This window comes from Hemiscyllium ocellatum, chromosome 48 (genome assembly GCF_020745735.1).
Source record: "Hemiscyllium ocellatum isolate sHemOce1 chromosome 48, sHemOce1.pat.X.cur, whole genome shotgun sequence".
NCBI classification, from domain to species: domain Eukaryota; kingdom Metazoa; phylum Chordata; class Chondrichthyes; order Orectolobiformes; family Hemiscylliidae; genus Hemiscyllium; species Hemiscyllium ocellatum.
In genome coordinates, this window is record NC_083448.1 from 10,976,033 (window position 1) to 10,997,199 (window position 21,167).

At 42.0% G+C, this 21,167-nt stretch overlaps 1 protein-coding gene across 4 annotated transcripts in view; it reads left to right on the forward strand.

The window, feature by feature from the left end:
* Positions 1-21,167, forward strand: part of nsd3 (nuclear receptor binding SET domain protein 3) — a 132,125-nt gene that overhangs the window by 13,332 nt on the left and 97,626 nt on the right. For 3 of the 4 annotated variants that reach the window (XM_060856663.1, XM_060856666.1, XM_060856665.1), the window contains exons 1-2: positions 9,267-9,727; positions 19,773-20,497. In XM_060856663.1, the coding sequence (XP_060712646.1) occupies positions 19,817-20,497 (681 nt within the window). In that variant the 5' untranslated portion in view covers positions 9,267-9,727; positions 19,773-19,816. Of the gene's footprint in view, positions 1-9,266; positions 9,728-19,772; positions 20,498-21,167 lie in introns of those variants that run through there. The other variant, XM_060856664.1, reaches the window with a different exon arrangement.

Sequence of the window (21,167 nt, forward strand, 5' to 3'; positions counted from 1 at the left end):
AGCACCTGGCTCATATCCCTCCAAACCCTTCCTATTCATATACCCACTCAGATGCCTTTTAAATGTTGCAATTGTACTAGCCTCCACCACTTCCTCTGACAGCCCATTCCAAACACGTACCACCCTCTGCGTGAAAAGGCTGCCCCTTAGGTCTCTTTTATATCTTTCCCCTCTCACCCTAAACCTATACCTTCTAGGTCTGGACTCACCTACCCAAGGGAAAAGACTTTATCTATTTATCCTATCCATACCCGTCATGATTTTGTAAACCTCTATAAGGTCACCCCTCAACCTCCGACGCTCCTGGGAAAACAGCCCGAATCTATTCAACCTCTCCCTACAGCTGAAATCTTCCAATCTGGCAACATCTTTTCTGAACCCTTTCAAGTTTCACAGCACCTTTCTGATAGGAAGGAGACCAGGATTGCACGTAATATTCCAACAGTGGCCTAATCAATGTCCTGTACAGCTGCAACATGACCTTCCAGCTCCTGTACTCAATACTCTGACCAATAAAGGAACGCATACCAAGTACCTTCTTCACTGTCCTCTCTATCTGCTACTCTACTTTCAACGAGTATGAACCATCAGTCCAAGGACTCTTTGTTCAGCAACACTTCTTAGGACCTAACCAATAAGTGTTTAAGTCCTGCTAAGATTTGCTTTCCCAAAATGCAGCACCTCTCATTTATCTAAATTAAAGTCCATCTGCCACTTCTCAACCCATTTATATTGACCTTGTTTTTTTTTCTCAGAGAGATCATAAAAGACGCAGACTCCAAAAAATCTCATTTGAAGGTTTTAGGGCCAGTTTGATTATAGCTAACAGATACTGCCTCAGGCAACAGGATTTCAAGTCTTTTGAAAAAATATCTCGTACAAAGTTAGGGGCATGGCAGTTCTCCCAACTCAGCTTTTCTCTGGATTGGTTTGGTTTTTATCAGTAGAATTGAAAAAAGCAGCTGGACCTAAAGAAGCAGGTCCATGCTGATCCTCTTTTCTCTCTGACCTCTCTCCTGTAAGACCTTGTATTTAGGGGGATTGTTGCAAATATTTGGAACAGCATCATTACGTTGGGATGATCTGTTAGGTTGCTAAGTTATTCAGTTTTCTGTTTTTTTTGTGTTCAGTCAGTAATCTTGGAAATAAATGCTGTTTTGTTTAAAACTTAGTGGTTTGACCAACTGCATCTCTCCTAGAAGATACATACACCTGCTTAAAACAACCAGCAAAGTCAGGGTCTGGGCTACTTTCTTGCAATGTTTTGAAGGGGTCTGGCCTGGTCCATAACAGGTGTTATGTTTGCAATATTCCAGTCCTCTGGGACCCTTTCTGATTATAGTGATTTCCGAAAGATCACCACTAATGCTTCCACTGTCTCTTCAGCTCTCTCCTTTCAAACTCTGGGGTTTAGTTCAAATGGTCCAGGTTTATTTACCCACCTTCAGGCCACTAATGCTTCTAACACCTTCTCTGTGCTGGTGGCCACCATACTCAACTCTGTCCCTGACTCTCTCTCACATAATTTTCTAGCAACCCAATGTCCACGTTTGCCTCTCTTTTACCTATATATGTCGAAAGAACCCCTTCCTTGATATTACTGGCTAGCTTATCCTCATATTTCATCTTCTCCCTCCTTATTATTTTTTGTTGTCCTGTGTTGGTCTTTGTAAGCTTCCCAGTTCTCTGGTTTCCCACTGCCCTGCGTCACATTATCTGCTTTCCCTTTTGCTTTTATGCTGTCCTGGACTTCCCCAATTAGCCGTGCTTGCCTCATCCTGCCTGTACCATACCTCTTTCTCTTAGGGATGAATGTTTGCCATGTCTCCTGAATTACTCCCAGAAACTCCTGCCATCGCTGTTCCACTGTCTTTCCTGTTAGGCTCCTCTCCAGTCAATTCTACCCAACTCCTCCCTCATGCCTCTGTGGTTGCCTTTATTCAGCTGTAATACTGTTACCTCTGATTCTATCTTCTCCCTCTCAAATTGAAGAGTACATTCAGTCATGATCACTGTCTCCTAAGGGTTCCTTCACTTTAAGCTCCCTTGTCAAGTCTGCCTCATTGTACAACACTAAATCGAGTATTGCCCGGTCCCCTCGTGAGCTCTACCACAAGCTGCTCCAAAAAGCCATCTCGTAGACATTCTGCAAATTCCTTTTTTTGTGATCCACTCCCATCCTGATTTTCCCAGTCCACCTGCATTTGAAATCCCCCATGAACACTGTAACTTTGCCTTTCTTACACTCCTTTTCTGTTTTCTGGTTTATCTTGTGCCCCAGCTCCCGACTCCTGTTTCTAGGCCTGTACATAAGTCCAACTATAGTTTTTCTACTTTTGCGGTTCCTCAATTCTACCCACATAAATTCTACATCATCTGACCCTTCTTTACTTACTATTGATTTCATTTCATTTCATTTCTCACTAATAAGGCAACCCCACCCCATCTGCCCACCCTACCGAGCTTTTCGATAGGATGTATATCCTTGAATATTCAGCTCCCAATCCTGATGCCCCTGTAGTCACGTCACCATGTCATACCTGCCAATTCTGATCTGTGCCACAAGCTCATTTACCTTATTCTTTATACTTCATACATTCAAATATAACACCTTCATTAACTGCCCCTCTTCTCATTGTCATTCATTTATCCAGTGTGCTTGAAGTTTGATTGCTCACCCTTTTCAAATACTCTGTCCTATTTGTGTCTGTGCTGGAGACTTTAATAACCTCTCCTGAGTTCTCCTTCCCTGTCATTTTTTTCATATTTTTCTATGCAGTTGAATCCACCCTGCAGATGTTAACCTGTTACTTTGTTTCCCACTGAGGGAAGTTTTAGCCTTCTCTCCTCCTCCTCCTCTCTCTCCTACCACCACCCCCCCCAACTTCCTCGTTTAAAGTCTTGTTGACCAGCCTACTTACCCTTTTCATGAGAACATTGGTCCCGGCTTGGTTCAAGTGGAGACCGTCCCAGTGGTTCAAATCCCTCTTGTTCCAATGCTGATGCTGGTGTCCCATGAGAAGGAACCCCTCTTTCCTATACCATCTCTTTAGCTACATGTTTACTTCCCTTATTCTCATGTCCCTATGCCGATTTATACATGGTTCAGGCAGTAATCTGGAGATTGTAACCCTTGAGGACCTGTTCTTTAATTTGGTTACTAGGCTTGCAGGGGAACTTGCAGCTGGCCGTTTTCCCAGATACCTTCTATTTGAGATAAAAGTGGTCATGGGTTTGGTAGATGCTCTTGAAGGATCTTTGGTGACTTTCTGCAGGCCATCTTGTAGATAGTACACATTGCATGCTCCTGAGTGTTGGTGGTGGGGGGAGTGGAGGTTGTCGATGTGGTGCTGATGAATCAGGTTGCTTTCTGCTGGATGGTGTCAAGCAGAGTGTTGTTGGAGCTGCACCCATTCAGGAAAGTGGGGGGTATTCCAATACACCCCTGACTTGTGCCTTGTTCATGGTGGACAGGTTTTGGGGAGTCAGGAGTGGAGTTGCAGGATTCCTTGACTCTGAACTGCTCTTCTCACCACCATATTTATCTGTTGATGACACTTTCTATCATGTTATGAATGGTCGAGCGTAGATTGATGGGGTGGTGATTGGCCAGGTTGGAGTTGTCCTTGACTTCGTGTACAGGACATATCTGAAAATTTTCCACATTGTCAGGTAGATACCAATGTTGCAGGTACACTGGAACAGCTACACCTGATGAAGCTAGTTCTGGAGCACAAGTAGTCTTCAGTCCTATCATCGGAATGTTGTCAGGTTCCATAGCCTTTGCAGGATTCTGTGCCTCCAACCGTTTCTTCATATCATGTGGAGTAATTCGAATTAGTCCAAGCCTGGCATCTGTGATGCTAAGGACCACTGGAAGAGGCCGAGATGGATATAGAATTAAGATTTATTCATCTGTTATTTATCATTCTTTGAGGAGATAGTAAATTGTGGTAATGCCACTTGACTAGTTTTCCTTCGGCCCAGGTTTAAGTTCAAATATCAGCGTGGTGTGGAACTTATGTGATGCTGCTCTTTTTACAAGGTTAGGTTGTCCTGGGGTTTTTTTCAGAGGGGTTGTGAAGACATCGATTCAAATATGTCTGGGTTTATCTACTTGAAGAAGCCTTTAAATAAAAAAAAAGTACAATGAAAGGGGAGTGGTCAGTTCTCCCAGCTTAGCATTTCTCTGGCTTCTTTTGGTTTTAGCATCTTGCCTGTTATGCAGATGCGGGTCAAGTTTTTGAGGCTGCTTGTCAAAGAAACAGTTCCATCTGATCCCCTCTCTCTCTCTGACTTCTCTCCCGTAAGAACCTGTTTTGATTTTACCGTTTTTGGCAAGGGGGTGTTTATGGGGATGTTGCAAATATTTGTCACAGCATCATTAAGTTGCGATAGAGTCGACTGGGTTTTCAGTTATTTTATTCTAAATTCAGTTTTCTTTTGTTTGTGTATAAATAAATTCTGTTTTGTTTAAAACTGAGTGGTTGGGCCAGCTGCATAACGTTTGGAATATTCACTCGACACCTGCTTAAAATAACTAGAAAAGTTAGGGACTGGGCTTCCATCTTGAAATGTTTTGAGCGGATCTGGCCTCATCCACAACACTTACATTCAATCAATTTGAAATGTAAAACTTGTCTCATTAATGGTGACCATTAAATTGTCTTAATTTGTTGTAAAAATCCATCCAAGTTACCAATACCCTTTCGGGAAGGAAATCTGTGGTCCTTACCTTGATCGGGCCTGCAGATCTGACTCCAGATTCACAGCAATGCGGTTAGTAGTTAACTGCTTTCTGAAATGGCCTCACAGCCATACAGCTCAAAGTTAATTTGGGATGTGGAAGAAATGCAGGCCATGCTGGTGACACTCACATCCCTTGAAAAGACAATAAAAAAATGTTTGAAAAACTTGAGCCTTAATCCAATTGGAAAGAGAGAGAAAAACAAGTACCAGATTCAGCTCCCAACTTTTGACGTAGGGCATGCAATGGCAATTTCCCTAGCAGGGTCAAATCGCCAAGCATTTAGGCACTTGATTTCTATCCAATACCTCCCACTTCAATAAATACCAAAAATGTTGGAGCTGTTCTGCAGGTTTGGTAGCAAGCGTGGTGCGAGAAAGGGAATTAATGTTGAGGTCATGACCTTTGATCACAACTGTTCCTGTTCCAGGATTTTGCTTTTGAACTCTAACTGGAAATTGTATGTGGATGTAAGTTGAGGACAGAATGAGATGTTCTCTGGTCAATTAGCACAGTAACATTCTCTAACTGATGAACAATTTGGGCAAAGGACACAGTGACCTTAACTGGTGCCCATTGAACCATGCCATATTATGTATTTTGTAAGAGCTTGGGAAGCGCATAGTTTGTTGGCAACAAATGATTCTTCTTCTGTCTGAACGTTTTTATTTGTTTGGCTAAAGGAAGCACACAGCTTTGGCCAGCAGCTGTTATTTTAAGGATGAAGGTTTATCAGTGCTTATTGATTTGGTTCATGACTGTGGAGAGAAATGTGAAAGAGGTAAAAACAATGACTGCAGGTGCTGGAAACCAGATCGTGAAGCCAAGTTGGCAAAGATGGCATCTTTCAGAGGGGAGGTACACGTGCAGAATGGAAGAAACATTTGTATTTATAGAGTGTCTTTCACAAATTCAGGCTGTTACAGTACGATTGAAATGTAATTACCACTGGAATGTTGGAAAAATTCAAATCAAATTGCTCACAGGGAAATTTAACAAATACTAAAATTGTAATGACCAAATCATCTTTTCTTTGTGGTATTGATTAAGTAATAAATATTGGCGAGGACACTGCAAATACCCCCCCGCCCCCCCCCGACAGCTTCTTTGAAATAACACCAAAGGATCTTATATGTCTATCGCAAAGAACAAAGTCAGCTTCAGTTGAATGGTAATCAGAAAGATGATATGTGTGAAAATTAGCCCTTGACAACACCACACTGAAGCCCAAATCTCCAGCTGGATTTTCGCACTGTTGTTTCTGTTGTCGCACTTGAACCCAGAACCTTTGAATACAAGTACAACCAATTGAAATGATTGGGAAAAATGAAACCAGCTGTAGCCATATTCCAGAGAGTTGAGGACAAAATTGAGATTCATACTTCAATGCGGCATTCTTGGTTTTGTAATGAAGTCTTTCAAAGTCTTTTGATGAGATTTTAAACCAGGTGAATATTAAAGACCTATTCTTTAAAAAGAGCTGGGGAAGCTTGCTGTTCAGCCAACATTTATCCATCAATTGATATCAAGAAAAGCAAATTGTCTGCGGGAGCTTTCTGTGTGAGAATTACTGCTGCTGTTCACATTAGTGCAACAAAGACTGATTCCTGGATGACAGGAGAGACTGTTATTGGTTAGGATTATATTCACCAGACTTCAGAAGAATGAAGAGAGATCTCTGAGAAATTGATAAAATGTGAACAGGATAAGACAGGGTAGCTGCAGGAAGGATTTCTCAATGAGTTGGGATTCTCAAGTCAGGGATCACAGTTTTAGCATCAGGAAAAAGCCTTTTAGGACAGAGTCGAGGAGACATTTCTTCAGAAACAAAATCAGAAATTGCTAGAAAAACCCAGCAGGTCTGGCAGTATTTGTGCAGAGAAAGCAGAATTAACATTTTGGGTCCATTGAAACTTCTTCACTCAGTGAGTGGTGAGTCTGTGGAATTTGCTACCGGAAGAAACCATTGAAGCCAAAACATTGAAGAAAGATGCAAATATCGTCCTTTTAAGTGAAAAAGGATCAAAGGATATTGGGAGAGATTGAAAGGCAAAGCAAGTTCAAAGGGCCAAATGGCCTACTTCACCTCCAATACTTTTCTGTTTTTATCTCTGTTGTCCCCTTTGCTGTCCAGTCATTTGTGATGTCTGTGCTCTGATATTTCATTTTTCTAGGTCTGTAACATCCCCCCACCACCGCCCTGTACAATCTTTTACCATATCTGCACTTCTTGCATTATAACCTTTGAGTGTCCTGGACTTTAATTGCTCTGCCTCTGGCATCTAAGTTTTCAGCCTTGGAATTTCCTCCTGAAATCTCTCTTCCTCACTTTCTTCCTTATAAGCAATGTCTTTGTCGCTAGGCTTTCAATCATCTGCCTGAATATCTCTCCTTACTGTGGCTCAGGGTCAAGAGTTTTATTTTGCAGGTCTTGTGTTTTTTTAAAATTCCTTTAAAGGGGCAATGTGAATGCAATTCGTTTTTGAGAGTTCAAGGAGCAATGCATCATATCCCTGTCTCTGATTTGGAAGCTCCAGGTTTGAGCCCCACCAAAACCCCTGGTGGCCAAAAACAATGTGTTCATATCATGCCTAAACAATTTAAACGCTAATTTTCAAACCATTCCAACCTCTTTGAATAACTAGGGCATTGAAATTTGCAGAAGTCCCTGATCAGCTAAATGTTGGAGCTTCTGCCATTGCTGTACTTTGGTCCAGGCACAGCAGCTTAACAAATCAGAATATCACATACAGCCCTCTGAGCTTGCTCCTTCCTTCAATAGGATTATGGCTGATCTTACCCTGAGGATACAGATTCACAGGGCAGGAGAAACTATTTCTGAGCAGCTATTTTATTGAGCATCCACAGGATTTTGGCAGGTCCACCAACATCTTTGGAGAGAGAAAAATAGAGCTTGGAGTTTCTTAAGAGGTATCATATTGGCCTTGAAAAATTAACTCTGGTTCTCTCCATCTGACACTGGCAGATCTACTGACATTCTCTCGCACTTTTTTCTTGCATTTCAGACTTTCAGATTTTCCAGCCATTTGGCTTTGTGGACTTTGTCATATTTCAGTGAGATTGCCTCCTATTCTTCTGAGTTCCAGGGAACAAACGTGCAAAGTCAGGAAGTGCAGAAGAATGTTATTTATTATTTGGTCATGGAATGTGTGTGCTGCACGCTAGGCCAGTGTAGCTCCAGTGTAATCAATCTAATTCTTTCCATGTATTAATCTACTCGTAAAATTCATTTTCCTGAGGTTGAATAGACTAGGGTTGTTTTCCTTGGGCCGTCGGAGGCTGAGGGGTGATCTTATAGAGGTTTATAAAATCATGAGGGGCATGATTAGGATAAATAGACAAAGTCTTTTCCCTGGGGTGGGGGAGCCCAGAACTAGAGGGCATAGGTTTAGGGTAAGAGGGGAAAGATATGTGGGCGGCACTGTGGCACAATGGTTAGCACTGCTGCCTCACAGTGCCTGAGACCTGGGTTCAATTCCCGACTCAGGCGACAGACTGTGTGGAGTTTGCACGTTCTCCCCATGTCTGCGTGGGTTTCCTCCGGGTGCTCCGGTTTCCTCCCACAGTCCAAAGATGTGCGGGTCAGGTGAATTGGCCATGCTAAATTGCCCGTAGTGTTAGGTAAGGGGTAAATGTAGGGGTATGGGTGGGTTGCGCTTCGGCGGGTCGGTGTGGACTTGTTGGGCCGAAGGGCCTGTTTCCACACTGTAAGTAATCTAATCTAATATAAAAGAGAACGAAGGGGCAACTTTTTCACACAGAGGGTGGTGTGTGTATGGAATGAGCTGCCAGAGGCAGTAGTGGAGGCTCGTACAATTGCAACATTTAAAAGGCATCTGGTTGGGTATATGAATAGAGAGGGTTTGAAGGGATATGGGCTAGGGACAAGATTGGGTTGGGATATCTGGTCGGCATGGACGAGTCTGTTTCCGTGCTGTACATTTCTATGACTCAATGACTCTATGACTTTCGGTTACCAGACAAAAATAATCAGCAATCTGCAAACGGGACATGCATGCTGCTCCAACATGTCTTCCAAAATTCATTTCTAACTGTTATTCGTCATTTACTGATTTTGTCCGGTGAATTAGTGTTTGACCTTAATTAATTGCCCTAGAGTAGTGGTGAACTGTTTTCTTTTCACAAGCATGGCTGGGATCTCCTCCCAAATTGCACTGTGGGTGTCCTCCTGTCACCACATGGACTGAGGTGGCTCACCATCATGTCAAGAGCAAATAGGTTGGGCATAAACCCACAAATTTCATGAATGAAAAGAAACCCAAACTTTCAGCACAGGCAAGTGCTTGCAAATGGGAGAGGGATGGATTAGCAGGGCTTTGGAGGGAGGGGTCCGAGCCAGAAGCAGTTACCAGCGTTTAGTTCTCTGTCCCTGCCAGCCAGCAGCACTTGGCAGCAGTTGTTGTTGGCGGAGCTGTCAATCAGCGAGAGGACTACATATCCCGTGATGCCCCGCTGCATGTGCGGGGCCCGACAGCCAATGGGGGTGCGAGGCCCGGGGCCTTTGTGCGGCCGCGGAGGGAAGGCGGCCAAAACAACACGCACAGGCGGCGAGGCAGCGCACCACAGGCCCGGGGCCCCGGGTGGCGAGACCAGCCAGGCCTAGCCGCAGTCCCGGCCCCGAGCGGCAGCTTCAAAACACCACAGAGATCTTCCTCCACCCCCGCGTCGTTCTCCATCCCCTCCTCCTCTATCTCTCTGTCAAAGCTGCAGCCGCCATCTCGCCAGTCTGACAATGGCAGCTCCAAAACGACGGAGGTAAAAAAGAGAGAGAGAAAAAAAACCTTCTCCCAGCCCGTCCCACCCCCACTCACTTCCCTCCCCATTAAAGCTGCGAGCGGCCTGGACATCCTTCTCTTCCTTCCTCCTGGATTAATTCAGTCTCTGAATCCCCAGCAAGCTGAGCCTTTCTGGCTCTGACTAGAATGGAACAACCTGCAGGTAGTAGTGTTTGTTTTTTTCTCTGTTTTCCAACACTTCTCATCTTCAGGACAAGTATTTTTTTTTCCCTTAAATTTGTGACATTCAGCTGTCATTTCATATTTTGTTCCATGGAGTGATCATTCCCCTGGTGGGTGTGGATGGACAGTGAGATACTGTGTTTTTTTTCCTTCCTTTGCTACATGCTGTTTGGAGATAGGGGCATGAGTGAGGATGAAGGGGGAAAAGGTACAATGCTGGATTTAAAGGGGCATTGGCAGCCATATTGCAGCAGTCTGTCTCCTGCTGATGACTGAGGATGCAACATTAAGTTTCATCTCAAAATCCAATAACCTGGTCTGTTGGTTAAGTGTACTTGTTTGGCAAGGTGTTAAGTAACTATCCTCCTCTTTCCCCTGCCTCATTTCGGCCTGACCTCCTGCTCTGAGACATTAAGATTTCTATTTGCTTTTTCTCGTAAGGGCAATTCTTGCAGATGTGGGGATGGTGGTGGAAAAGATCAGGGCAACTTGTCATCTGTCTAAGCTGTCAGAGGTTTTTCTGAGAAATGATTTTTGACAGGTGACGTTCTTGCCTTGTTCAGTTTTTGATGTCCATGTTTGTCAGCAGATGAGATGACATTCAAAATGTAACCATAGCACTTGTCATTTTGGAAAGAAAACAGTGGAAAGAAGAAGAATGTTTGTGAGCAGAAACTGACACAATTAATGAAACTTAAATGTTTATTTCTGAGCTTAAATGTGGTTGTAAACTTCAAACTTCTTTGCAATGAAAAGTATGCATTTATTTTACTGACAGTTGCTTATATAGATTTTTTACAACAGACATGGAGGCCATTTGGCCCATAGCGCCTCAGCTAGTTCTTTCACAAATTTGTCTTGTAGTCTTACTCTTCTGTAACCCACTGATTTCACCAAAACCCTTTCAGTGTGTTCTTTCCAAGCCTATCTGCAATCTTTTTCTAATGTTACTTCTGATTCTACCAAAAGGAACATTGAAAAACAGCTTGTTCACACAGCAAGTGGTTAAGATCTTTTTTATTTGTTCATAGTATGTGGACATTGCTGGCTAGTCTAAAATTTATTACGGACCCCTTATTACCTTTGATCTGAGTGGCTTGTTGCACAGTTTCAGAGGGTGGTTCATGTGTGGAATGAACTTTGGAGGAAGTAGTGTATGTGGGTACAAATACAATGTGTAAAATACATTTGGATAAGGACATGAAGAGGAAAGGTTTTGAGAGATATGGGCCAAGTATAGGCAGTTGGGACTAGTTAAGTTTGGGATTATGTTTGGCATGGACTGTTGGAACTGAAAGTTCTGTTTCTGTGCTGTATGACTCTTTGACAGCCACATGTCACCTGCGTCGTTGTGGATCTGGAGTCAGATTTGGGCCACATCAGGAAAGGATAGCAGATATTTTTACTAGAAGGATGTTGGTGAACCAGATGGGTTTATATTACAATTGACGGTGTTTACATGATTGCTGTTACAGTCATAGATTCATCGACATGTACAGCGCAGAAACAAACCCTTCGGTCTAACTCATCCATGCCGACCAGATTGTCCCCCTCACCCTAAACCTATGCCCTCTGGTTCTGGACTCCCCCACTCCAATGAAAAGATTTTGTCTATTTATCTTATCCATGCCCCTTATGATTTTATAAACCTGTATAAGGTCACCCCTCAGCCTCCGATGCATCAAGGAAAACAGCCCTAGCCTATTCAGCCTCTCTCCACAGCTAAAATCCTCCAACCCTGGCAACATTCTTGTAAATCTTTTCTGAAGCCTTTCAAGTTTCACAACATCTTAGATTAGTTTTTAAAAAAAATTTCAGACTTTTTAAATGGAATTCAGATTTGACTATTCACCGCAGTGGATTCAAGCTCATACTCCTGGAACATTAACGACTGTGAATAGTGTAGTAATAGCAGCACAATGCCACAACCTTTCTTCTCACGAGAAAGTACTGCCTGAAAGTGTGGCGGAGGTGGGTTCAAGCCAAGCATTCAGAAGATAATTAGGTTATTATCTGAAAAGGAAGCATGTGCAGGATTATGTGGAGAATGAAATTAAGAGCATGACTAATTCAGAGAGGCAGAGAAGACAAGATGGCAGACTTCTGCATGATGACAGTCCCAGGATCCTGTGCTCATACATTGAAGCGGTGTATTAAGTAGCATAATCATTGTGTGAGTATGACAATTTTTTAAATCCGTTTCTTCCGGTTACTGACTCCATTACTGGAAGTGGAAGCATATTATCCTTATGCATTTAGTTTACCTTTATCTCTCATAACTTTTGAATATCTTTTTTGAATCTCAACATAATGCTTTAAGAACAATCTCAGTTTACCTTGTCACTTCAGATGTCCAAAGTTCCTCATCTCTGATACCACCTTGTAAATCTCTTCTGAAATCTTTCCAAGGAGTTAATGCTCCTGTTTAAGTTCAGTGCAGTACTCCAGGTTATATAGTTTATAAAGATGCTGTTTTCATACTCTGTGTTTTTATTTATAAAGACAGGAATCCTGATTTTTAGTTTAGAAATCGTCAAGCCACTTTAAAGTATGTACATTAACAAACCATCACCACCACCACCCCACCCACCCAAGTCTCACCTTCTGTACTCCTAATTACATAGCATCATTAATTTGTAGTATCTCTCCTGAAACTTCCTTTCAACACGTGTCATTTCAAATTTGTTTAGTCGTCTGTCTATAGCTTCCTAAGTCTGGTGCTATCCTCCTCACTGTTAACTGCACTTGGGGAGTTTCATATTACCTGCAAGCTTTGTACTTGTGTACTTAAAAACAGAAGTCCAGGTCATTGACACATCAAAGGGACTATTTATCTTAACCCCAACCTCTGACAGGCACTCTGCTGTATATAGGCGACAAAGAGGACTGCAGATGCTGGAGATCAGAGTCTAGATTGGAGTGATGCTGGAAAAGCACAGCAGGTCAGGCAACATCCAAGGAGCAGGAAAATCGATGTTGGAATGATTCCTGATGAAGGGCTTTTGTCCGAAACGTCAAGTTTTCCTGCTCCTCAGACTCTGCTGTATCTGTCCAACTATTGTACAACTCTCCTGTTTTATGACTCTCTGAGCCAGTTGTGTGACAACACTGCCATTACCCCTTTAATACAATGAGCTGCAATTTTCTCGTCAGTTTTGTTCAACTAATGGATGACTTTCTTTCTCCTCATTGATTTTGCAAGTCCATGTATACCACATCAACATCTTTCAATATTTCATCAAACAACAAAATCTGATTTGCCTATCCAAATCTTTTTTAAAAATTCAATAGCAGCTGTGTCATATCAGTTCACTTTTTTTCCAAGTAACCGTTCTTTTCTGCAGGTTCTTAACTCCCTGTAAGTAATTTTAGACTTACTGTCCTGTGTTTCCTGGGTTACCTTGTGTTTTTTGCATATTTGTGTATGACAGCCCTCCTAACCTCTGAGACTGATGTATACCCAAAGACAATAGAACGATGATGGCTCCAGCACTGCCATCACTCCCTTTATACCAGATGCTGTATCTTCCGGGCCATGGGTACTTGGGGTATGGATAATCCTTTAAGTATGTTCTCTACATGAACTGTTTGTCAATTTAATTTTTTTTGTATTACCTCTTCCTTCACGAAAGGGCTGTACAATTTTTGACACGTTTGTTGACGAAGAGAAGACTCAGAATAAGGGAACTGACATTCTGCACTGTGATGAAGGGGAATTTCTTCACTCAGGGTGGGAATCTCTGGAAATCACGACCATGTCAGATTGTGGAGGCTCAGTTATTGATGATGTTTGAGGCTGAGATTGATACATTGCTAGGAATAGTAGATTTCAAAGCATATAGGGATGCTGTGGGAAAGTGACTTTGAGGGAGATGATCAGCCATGATCTAGAGTTGCTCAGCAATAGTTCGTTGGTCTCCTGCAGTTTCTGTGTAATTGCGTTGACATCCTTTTCTTTCGTGATGACTGGATGCTGCTCTTTCGGTCTCAGCCTTGCCCTCTGCCTCCACAAGATTGTCTTTTTTTTGCCACCGATCAGCCTTGTTTTTAGCCTCCTTCCTTTTCACCCTTTTTCCTTCTGCTTTTCATTGACATTTGACTTTTCAGATTTATACTCCGCCCTGATTTTATCCACGAGATGCTTGGTGTTTTTACATGAACAATTTATCTGACACTGTTGGGATTTAGGTGCTGAACAAAATAGTCTGATTCCAGTGAGGTCAATAGTTAACTGAAGAGAATTTTTCACTTGGGAGATTACTCAGAATGTGAGATGGATAACAGATCACTTCCTGCTTTGCACATGAGCTGTTGTTTACCCAGTTTGAATTTCCAAGTGCCATGTTGGTCTACTCACCAGAACAGCTGTGTGGTGGTTCTACTACCACTGACTGTCTCTGGTGTGCTTTATAAATACTCCTGAGTACATTGTTAGGCAGTTTGCAAGGGATGTTGGAAAATCACACTTGTTATCTTGGTTCACCCATAAGGAAGGGCTGTTTTGATGAGTTGTAGGAGGACTCCTGTGGACCCAAACCCAAGTGTGAAATGGCTGACCCTTGATAGAGCATTGAGGGAGGAAATAAAGTTTGTTGCAACATAGCTGTTTCCCAAACACAGCATTGTTTAAAATCCTTAGTCAGCCTTTAGTGATCAGCGAAGCTTTTAAACCCATTTAGTTCAGTACGAAAATACAATCTGAAGTAGTATGTAATTGACCGTGTTGGCTTTTCTATATGGAGCAACATCACTGAATTAGATTGTTGCAATATGATTGAAAATGATTAAAGCGAAGTGAAATTGATGTTAATGATTGTTTGTCAGAAAAGATAGTATCCAAACTTGTAGAGCCACAAGATAATTTCTCACCCTCACTTTCTCCCCGGTAAAGCTCCAAATCATTGATGCTTTTTAGCTAAAAAAAATGGAGTGGAGGAAGAGAATAATGTGTTTCTGACCAAACCGGTTTTATATGTCAGGTAATGTGGTTTAGCTAAATATCATTCTGCTCAGAGAAGACTGTGACGATTACAGTCCTTGTCACCAGACTGGCTTTTCTGATGACAATGGTGCTACAATTTTTTCAAATGGTTCCATTGATGTTTTTCAAGAAGGTCTAGTTTTTGCGTTGTTTATTTCAGAAGGGAATTTTATTTCATCACAAGCAAAGGGTTGTAGTGTCTATCTGTTGCTTCCATGTTTGTGGTGTTTTAAAATGCTGCGCCTAACAGTGCAGATGATGTAGAGGGAAAGGATGTGGGTTCATGATCAGAAACCACGCAAGTTCCTGTCCTTGTTGGCTCTCTGTGGGGAGGGAGGGAGGGAGGGAGGGAACGTGAGCAGCTGAGTCATTCAGTGCACCAACAAACTGCTCAGCTGCTCACTGCACATCTGGGAACAGATTTATTTTCAACTGTGGAGAATGCCCCATATTGCTGCAGAGGGGAAGGGGACACATGTCAGCAACCATATTCTCGATTCAAAGTGGGCAAAAAGCAGTGATAAAGCAGCTTATTATTCAGGAGAAAAGGTCATCCATCACTCTTTTACTTGATGTGCTGTGCTGCCAATCTCTGTTATTTTTTTTCTGATGTTCTGCTTTGAGCTGATCACCACAAATATGTAGGCATTGCCTTCAGAAGCAAACCATCAATTGGTAATATGAAATGGTGATGTAAATTACTGCAGTTTTGAGCTGATTGAGATTTTTCATTGCCTCCCCCACCCCAAACAAAATCCAGGGCACTCTCTCAATAGTCCCATTTTCTCTCTTCAGCCTGAGGTTGATCCCTGCATGCATAGATCTCTGTAGGCCCTGCCAGAGTACAGCCTGGCTGATAACTCAATCTCGTTTTCTTTCTACTCTTCCACCACTCCCCCCGCCCCCAACTTGGTAAACTAACAAGCCAATTGCAGTGTGATCGAATTATGCAGCTCTATTTAGACCACATGTGACTTCTGTTAACAGAAAAATTGTTTGAAAGAAAAAAATCAATCATGAATTTGTATATGTTGCAAAGAAAAACGACCTAGTTTGCACAGTTTACCATAATACTAACTAGACTCAAGTACAACCTGAGGACTTTGCTGGTATCTGGGGATTGTTTGGTACATTAAACCATTAAGTCTGTTTAGGTGTTTTGTTCATTTGCATGAGATCATTTGGGAATTCTATGTAAATATTGCAATGTACAGGTAGCTTTGTGGTAGACCTGTCATTCCTTGATTGAAATTAATTTGTCAGTTCATGCTCCTCCCATAATTTGAGAAAAAAGAAAAACTGTGTTTCCAGTGTTGATTGAAAATATATTCAGCAATGCAGTGTTTGCTATGATAAGTATGTTCTCAATTAAAAAAAAAACAAATTACTGCGGATGCTGGAATCTGAAACCAAAAGTGAAAATGCTGGAAAATCTCAGTTTGGAGTCTAACTGACCCTCTGTCAAAGCTGTGAAGTATGTTTGTATGTTGAGTGAGTTCTCCTGAGAACTGAACAAAGAAACAGTAGAAACCTGAAGTATTTTTTAAATTGATGGAAGAAGCATTGACTGAGTTTGTTCATTGGGAAAGTCTAGTTTTTGAATTCTGATTTTTAATGGATTGTAAAGATCTATCGGATAAAGCATTTGAGTAAAATTTGAATACTTAGTCAACTTCCAAGTTTGAAGTTTGAGAGACGGGTGTTGTTCAGTCTTTGTTGTCACCCACAGAAACTAGTGTTTGTATAATGCCTTAACTGTAATGAAATGTACCCAGGCACTTGACAGGGGTTTCTGAAAACCAAAATTGATGAGTTACACAAGGATCCATGAGGGTTGATGACCAATAGTTTACCTTTCAGGAATACTTCAAAGAAGAGGCATTTGGATGGGTATATGAATAGAAAGGGTTTGGAGGGATATGGGCCGGGTGCTGGCAGGTGGGACAAGATTGGGTTGGGATATCTGGTCGGCATGGACAGGTTGGACCGAAGGGTCTGTTTCCATGCTGTACATCTCTGACTCTAAGAGAAGAAGGATGGTGAGAATGAGCAGGGAGGATCATTGCTAAGCGAATGACCTGTAAGGTTGATGTGTATTATTTTTATATGTTGCACTTTGCAACATTGATAATAATTATCTTTGTGAATAAGCCAGTTGAAATACATTGTTCCACATTCATTGGGTCTACTGAGTCTCTTACTTGAGAACGTTTACTTGCTGTTCTGCTGTTGTTGATGGATTTGCTGTGCATTTTGCAAATAATAATTATAGAAAAAGGTAAATGCAGCCTTGACTGTAATCTTGTGCCCTGAGGGGAACATCTGCTAGTTATGAGTGACATGAGCAGGAAATAAGGATACTGTATTGGCTGTCCTGGGTGTTCTCTCCATTGTTTGATTTTAGACCTTCAAGAAATTCAGTATTTGTACAGTGGTGTTGAGAACCTCTACTTTTTGAACCACCCTTCCGCCCCTTTTTCTCCAATTGTTCCTTTGTAATTTGAGTTCTGGTTATTGTGTCTAATTACTGCCTGATGAGGATCTGCTGTTGCATGTACTGCAATACATATACCCCTGTATTCACGGCTCATTTTCTGATCCTAGTGATATAGATTGCAGCTGATCTCTGTGCAGTTGGAGTTCTGGCTGCATCTTTGTTACGTAAGTGCTGCCGTAAAATGTGTTGTTGCTGTGCTGTTTGTAGATGTTTTTAAAAATAGCAAACTCCGAGCAGTTTCCTATTCTTGCATTTTGCATATGCAGAATAAGTAATTGGGTATGTGAGGGACGAACAAATGGGAAGTACAGTACAAACTTGATTGGCAGATATGGGAATCTGAAACTTGTAATAACTGGTCAATAATTTGGTCTCCACTTTCCATTTGAAGGTTACAAACAAACAGCTGTGGGTTTGAATAGTCCCACTCTTCTCTGTTTAGTCCCTAACCCCACAGACACACGTGCTTCACGCCCCCACCTCACCACTATATCTCTCTGACATACATCAAAACTGAATTGCAGGGGAACCAAAAACCCATTGGGTATCTGTTTCACTCTGGTTTATCGCAAGCACTTTAAAAAGATGTTCTTTTTGCTGGTGTTTTTTGTGTGCCTGTTCCAACATATAAATGGTCATGATGGTCATTTTTACTTGGAAGAATAGTTCTGGAGTTAAAAACATCTTTACACCTCGTTTTCTACGCTGAGCTGTATCATTTTCAAACAAATCCAATTGGCTGCCAATAATTCCACTGGGTTTCAACTTCCCTTCCGAACCAATTTCTGTAAACAGTGAACGTGATCAGACATTCTGACGGGCAACCTTGGGTGTCTTTTTGTCCTGTTACATCCGTTATATGTTTTAGGTTTGTCCAGTTTTTTGTTTGGTTGGTCTGGTTTTCCTGGGATGAGTTTAGTTTTGTTTGTCTGACCTTTCACTGTCCAAGTCTCTCACACTGAGAGGCAAGAGTTCTAAAACAGCAATTAGGCAAAATCTGAAAATGATTTCACAGCAAAATAAATCAAGTCTTGAATGTTGATTAACTGGAACAGAGTGGAGGCAGCATGCCTCCATCATGAACAAAGCTCAAGTTTGCCTTACTTCCTGCAACGTGGCTATACAGGGTTTTGTCTTCTCTGTTAAAGCTAGAGATTGAACCATTGGAATACTGGACCTAAGGTGCAGTTGTACTGCTGTACTGTGCACTTCAGCAACTTCAAGGGAAGCTTTGCTCCAATCTTGCTGACAAGGCTCATCTAGTGTACAAAATCTGCACAATTGTGCACAGGGCTGGGTTTTGTCTTCTTGCGATAGTCTTTTCCCGTTCACCTGAAATTTGACCTGGACTCATTCCTAGTGTTCCTGGTTTTGAAATAGTCCTGACTGTATGAGCCATTTGTCTGACAATATGGAGTGGAATAATGGAAGTTGTTGGTAGTACAGCTGTTTCCATGGAGTAACAATTGATATTATGAGATTGACAACAGTTACCGAGCAGAATAAACACATGACTCTTAAGGGGCCATTGTATGTTTCCTTTGACTCATTGTAACTGGTTAGGTGCATTGCAGAGAGTCTGAAACTCCTCGTGTGAAAGACTGTCTCAGGAAAAAAATAGTTGATTGACAAAAATGAATAGATGGAAGTTAGGATAATTTGAAAAATCCTCATCTTGTCTCACACAAAGGTGGGGTCCTATCGGAAAGATGATGTGAAACTTGAAAGGGTTCAGAAAAAATTTACAAGGATGTTGCCAGGGTTAGATGTTTTGAGCTATAGGGAGAGGCTGAACAGGCTGGGGCTGTTTTTCATGGAGTGTCGGAGACTGAGGGGTGATCTTATAGAGGTTTACAAAGTTGAGGGGCATGGATAGGATAAATAGGCAAAGTCTTTTCCCTGGGGTCGGAGAGTCCAGATCTAGATGCTGGTACAATTGCAACATTTAAATGGCATTTGGATGGGTATATGAATAGGAAGGGTTTGGACGGATATGGGCCGAGTGCTGGCAGACGAGACTAGATTGGGTTGGAATATCTGGTCTGCATGGATGGGTTGGACTGAAGGGTCTGTTTCCGTGCTGTACATCTCTGACTGCTTGAAATCGAAATTTACTTGCCTCTTTTTGGACCAGAAAAGTGTTTCTTGGAACATTTTCATATTATTAAAATCTTTGTATCATGATGGAAAGCAATTTTCTTGTTGATAACACTGGACGATCATACCATATGGCATTAACTAGGGGGTCAGTGCTGGTTAAATTCCCAACTCTATGTAGTATTTTCTTTCATCCTGTTAGAGATGTGATCATTTTGAAATGAGTTGATTTAAAGGCTCGGTAAACTTGGTGTAGAGCATTGAGTGTTTACGGCACAACTGTCCATACAACTGGTATCATCAGTCAAGACAGTCTTGAGCAAGTTAGTATGATTCGATGGGTCTTGAGTGAATCTTTTTGGAGTTGGCCTTGCATTACATGAGAGTTACGATCATGTTGTGCATTGATGTGAAGAGTGAAAAACATTTTGTTTTGTCATTGTTCCACAGGCTCAACAAGAGAGAGGGAAAGTTGAGGATGCGGGGGCAACACGATGGATCTCTCGTTCACATTCATGAAAGGTATCATGGGAAACACGATTCAACTGCCGCAACAACTTATTGATTCAGCCAATATGAGACAGGTTCCTGATGTTCTCAATGCCAGCAGTGGCATCAGGGAAGACAGAGGGCAATCCTGTGAAGCTTCCCTCCAGCAAGGGTTTATCTTTCCTGCTTCTGGTGCTGATAATATCCCACCAGTCACCAATGGCTACTCCAATGTTAACATGTATGAGACGCTAAACAAGTACCCAGCATATTCCCAGCTCCCCAATGGATCTGCCAATGGCTACGGAACATGTAAGAATATCAGTTCCACTGAATCTTATACAGCAGGAAACCACTTGGTGAAACAGCCCGAGATTCAGGAGAAAGCACCCTCTCCCCCTGTTCCTGAACCTGTCACACCAAAGAAGACGGGCTCGCCAGAGATTAAATTGCGCATCACTAAAACTTATCACAATGGAAAGGCACTGTTTGAGTCCTCACTCTGTGGCGATCTCCTGAATGAGCAGCAGGCTCAGGCTGCTGAGTCTGCAGTGACTCGCAAACCAAAACGGGAGAAAAAGAAAAGGAGCAAGCATGATTCTACCACCACTGACAGCCAGGAATACAAAGCTGTCAAAGTGGAGCCTGAAGACTGCAAAGTCATGTGTGGAAACCCTGTTGTACAGGTATGCCTCTTTGTTGAGCGGGTCTTGTAATGGGTAGGGCCATCTTTTCTAATGTGAATGTTAGAAATGTTCTGTAACTCAACCAAGTTAAGGTACATTTATGCCACAATATTTATTGAGAGCATTAGGTATGAGTTGTATTTTAAAAATATTTTTTGTCCATTTGGATCTTTCATTATGCTTTGCTACTGTTGGTCAAACTGTCTCTGCATTTACCCAGAATGGGAATGCTTTTACCTCTTTGACATTGCAGTATCTAAGACAGATAATCTGCTGCTTCTGTTCTTGACACACAAGTGTTCTTGTGTTTAACGCATCCTGAATCTGACAATCTAGGCATTGTATTTGGTTTGTTGTCAAAATGTAGTTTCCACCCCTACCTTTTAGATCCTTTTGTGTATGCGTAAGCAACTCCCTAACTCGAGAAAAGAACAACTTTCTTTTCTCTTTAATCACCCTGCCCTTCCCCCACAAATTAAATATCAGAAAGACCAATTGGTACTGATTGCACTTGTCTTGCTGACCACTGTCTTGGGGGGAAGCTGCACAGTTTGCAATGTGACTGTCCTATCTGAAGCCCAGCTGAACATGATGCTTCATGAAAAGCACCACTTTTTACTGTTCCTCTGTACTGTCACTGGTGTTTCTGCTTCAAGATTAGAGTGGTGCT